Source organism: Malurus melanocephalus, unplaced genomic scaffold (genome assembly GCF_030028575.1).
Source record: "Malurus melanocephalus ecotype Western Australia unplaced genomic scaffold, MMel_1.1 scaffold_912, whole genome shotgun sequence".
NCBI classification, from domain to species: domain Eukaryota; kingdom Metazoa; phylum Chordata; class Aves; order Passeriformes; family Maluridae; genus Malurus; species Malurus melanocephalus.
Window position 1 is genome coordinate 1 of NW_026624144.1, and position 3979 is coordinate 3979.

Consider the following 3979-nt stretch of genomic DNA (forward strand, 5'->3'; position numbering starts at 1 on the left):
CAATAATCACAAATTCCACCAGGACTGATGAACATTGAGCCCTTCCCTTTCTCTAGGGGAGACCCCGAGTCTCCAAACTGCCACAAAACAGGAAAAAAAGGCACAGAATTTCTTTGGCCTTAAAACCAATAACCACAAATTCCACCAGGATTGATGAACACTGGACCCTTCCCTTTCTGTAGGGGAGACCCTGAGTCTCCAAACTGCCACAACACAGGAAATATCAGGAAAAAAGGGCACAGAATTTCTTTGGCCTTAAAACCAATAATCACAAATTCCACCAGGACTGATGAACACTGTGCCCTTTCCCTTTCTCTAGGGGAGACCCTGAGTCTCCAAACTGCCACAACATAGGAAAAATCAGGAAAAAAAGGAAACAAAATTTCTTTGGCCTTAAAAGCAATAATCACAAATTCCACCAGGACTGATGAACACTGGGCCTTTCCCTTTCTGTAGGGAGACCCTGAGTCCCCAAACTGCCACAACACAATAAAAACCAGGAAAAAAGGACACAGAATTTCTGCTCTTCCAAGAAAACCTCGTTTTCTCCATGGAATAACTCACCCGCAGTTTTAAGGGGGCAATGTTCTTCTGGGTGCCACTCCACAGCTCCTGAACCAAATCCCCATAGCACTTGGCCATGTGTCCTTTCATTCCTATGGGATTTGTCCTGGGAATTACAAAGAATTGAAAGGAATATTAAAATTTAAACACAGCTTGAGCCTGCAGATGAAGCAGAAAAAAGTTGTATTTCCACACCTCTAATGTGGTATCTGCTGCAGAGCTGCTATCACTGAATTAAAATCATTCCTTCGCACTGAATTGCAGCTTTTAGAAGCAGCCAGCCTGAATTTTAAAAAATTTATTACCTGTTGAGCTCATAGAGGTGCCTTCCTGAGATGAAGTAGCGTGTCAGGGGCTGAGTGTTGCTCACACACTGGATGCTGGAGTTCATGAAGCACGTGTTCCCCAGATTGCTCAGTCCTGTAGCACCTTTCTCAGTGGGAACTGAGCAAAAAAACAGCAGAGAGAGAAAATTGAGAATGTTGTAGCAGGATCTTCACACTGAATTTAAGCTGCTCCTAGTTAGGACACTACAGATGCAGCAGACGTTTAAAATATTTGCTCTGTCAACTTTGCTTCACAGAAATTGAGGGATTTTGTTGACCTGATCCATCACAGACAGAGTACAATCCATAAAAAATGTTTACAGCTAATTATGGTATTGAAAATTCTGGATTAATTCATTTAAATTTTAACTATTCCTCACCTTAAAAAAAATCCAAGGCAATAAACAAAAATTAAAAATGTGCTGTGTACCATTTACCAAAGCTGTGTCTGAACATCTCCAATTTTATCTCTACATCCCACATTCCCAGCATTTAAAAGTTAATACAAAAACCAAGTAAAGCAGAATAAAAGCCYTCACCCAATGTTAAGAGGATTTGTGTTAAAAGAATTGTTTCAACATAATACACTCTTGGATTTTCCTTCTCATCATAATTCAGTGGCTCTGTGAAAGACTCACCTTTGTGTCTGTCTATTTTACTGCTGTTTGCTATAAAAGACATCTCTTCTGGCCAGCTCATGTCTTTGTTTCGAACTAGAAAGGGAAATAAAAAGGGTTTTTTWAAAAAAAAATTACTTACTCCAGAGAGCTTACACAGCTGAAGAGGTTTAATTAAAATTTTCTAATATTTGGCATTAGAAATTTGCTCTGTTTTAGTTATTATTTTTGCTGGTTTTCATTTCAATGTTTCTCATCATTATTGGAACTCATTCTAATGCTGGCATSTCTCCAACCACACCAGGAACATCTTTAGAAAGCAGCTTTGGGATTGTTGGCTGTTGAACAGCAAATTTTTCAGTGTTTATTCTAATGCTCAGTAAGGATCCACCAGGTCTAACAAAACCAGTYCATTAATGCTTTTTGTTGTTGCAAACCAACAAAAGATCCAAATGTATTTCAAAATAGGGACAAAATACATGCAAAGTTTCCTAAATTAGCTTTGCCACAATCTCCCCATAGGTTCACTCTGTAAACTTTTATTTTTAGTGGATAAACTAATTATAACCAATTTTTATACCTTCTATGACTAAATGCTGCTCATCTTGGATTTTAAGATATTCCAGTCTGTGATCTTCATCATCCAGCAAAGTGAGATAATTCTGCAGGAGTAGAAAATACATCAGAGAATTAGAGTTCTGCATGCACAACACTCTGAGGACACTTTAACCTCAAAATTAAAGCATGAAAAGCTCTGAAAAACAAACAGCAAAAAAAAATAACTGCAAAGGGTATTTATGACCACTCTGATTTTTCTGTGTATGTGTTATTTAATGGTTTCTGGAAAGGAATAATGTCCAAAATCAAAAAATACCTCGCTGTTGTAGAGCCAGAGGCGCATGTCCTCCTCTTTGATCCGTAACCTCTGGGATAGGTACTCGTGGATCTCTTTGATGGTTTGCATGCGACTGAAGCAGCCAGTGTAAGCCAAAACCCTTTTCAAAGGTGCATTTGGGGAAGGGACATTGCCTGGATCATAGTGAGAGAAAGGGAAAGGATCGTGGATTATCCAGAGGTCACATCAGGAACTACTCAAACACTGAATTTATTYCTTGTACAAAGCAGGAGACACTTGTGTTTGTGAGTTTGGTTAAAAGGCAGTTGGTACTGACCCTTTGGGATAACAAATTTGCTATCACAAAGCAGATAAAATACTTCCCTTCTTAGCAAAACCTATCAGAAAATTGCTCCCCGGGGATTCTCACAGAAAATCAAAAAACACAACGAAATTTTACAAGTTTTCACAATTGTTTTTGTCTCTTAAAGACAAAAAAAAAGCATGAGAGGCAAAGGGAATTTTCRAAATAAAGGACTTCAAAATTTCATKATGATTTCCTTTTTGAGAACATTATGAGTAAAAGAATAAAAAAACCTCAGTTTGGCTATTTTGGGAATAGCATGACTTTGCTTCAGCTCTTCAGTGGGGATGAATGCTGATCTGAGCACATGAAATCAGCCTGGCAGCTCACAATAAAATAATAAATAAATACAAWAAAAGTACTCCTAATAATTATATTTCTTACTAATTAAATTCCTTAAAACATTCTGTGAAGGCACCTGGGATTTCCACCAAAATTCCTCAACAACCCCACATTTGCAACACAAATTAATTAATTGCTCAAGATTGATGCTCTTTCCAATGTGAGCTCATCTTTAAATAAAACATCTTCACTAGAGATGAGACCAGCTTTAGATAGGGAGGGTTTTTTTGAGCTTTTTTAGTTTAAACTTCAGAAGTTCCCCACTCTTACAGTCATRAAAAGCTTTTATTGTCCAGCCAAACTCAAATTGGGCAACTGCAATACTTAAGTAGCCTGAGAAGTGACACAATTCTATTTTCACAGTTAAAAGATTACAATAAAATAAACAGTACCACATGAAAAAAAATGCAGTATTATGTTATCACATGCAATTTGACAATTAAACAATACCTTAAAAATCAGCAAAGCATCAGTCTGGCTTCAGTGGACCAAGCAAAGTACTCAGTTTTTTTCAAAAGAAAACAACATTTTCTGAGATTAGGGATCAGAGGATTAGTTGTAAGATTACAGCAAGAAAGCACATCTGAGAACTCCACAGGATTAATCACTGATTGGACAATCAAATTAGTGCAGTGCAAAGTAATTCCAAATCAAGAYCAAATTTGGCACGTGAGAAGATTCTTATCATTGGAATTTGGGYGTTTTAGGATGTCCAGACAAAGCAGTTTCCATTTGATTAGGGCAGGCAGGAAAGCTGAATTTGGGCACAGGCAGTTTGTGCAGCAGAACTCGATGGCACAGGCAGCTGCTGACTACACAGAGGGTTTAGATCCTACCAAAGCAGTGACAAATGGAGCATCTGCATGAGGGTTTTAATCATGTKGTGACACCAGCAAAGCTCAAGGATTGAATTTCCAGCAGCCAGGTGAGT

General features: G+C 38.0%; 1 protein-coding gene across 1 annotated transcript in view; it reads right to left on the reverse strand.

Annotated features, from left to right (window-relative positions):
• Positions 1-564: 564 nt before the first annotated feature.
• The window catches only part of LOC130585543 (ubiquitin carboxyl-terminal hydrolase 32), a gene marked incomplete at its 3' end in the record, with an annotated part of 52953 nt that continues 49538 nt past the window's right edge, over positions 565-3979 (reverse strand). Inside the window, exons 17-21 of the mRNA XM_057386089.1 lie at positions 2382-2536; positions 2088-2169; positions 1529-1603; positions 870-1008; positions 565-670 (exon numbers count right to left, since the gene is read on the reverse strand). Coding sequence (XP_057242072.1) covers positions 565-670; positions 870-1008; positions 1529-1603; positions 2088-2169; positions 2382-2536 — 557 coding nt within the window. The remainder of the gene's footprint in view (positions 671-869; positions 1009-1528; positions 1604-2087; positions 2170-2381; positions 2537-3979) is intronic.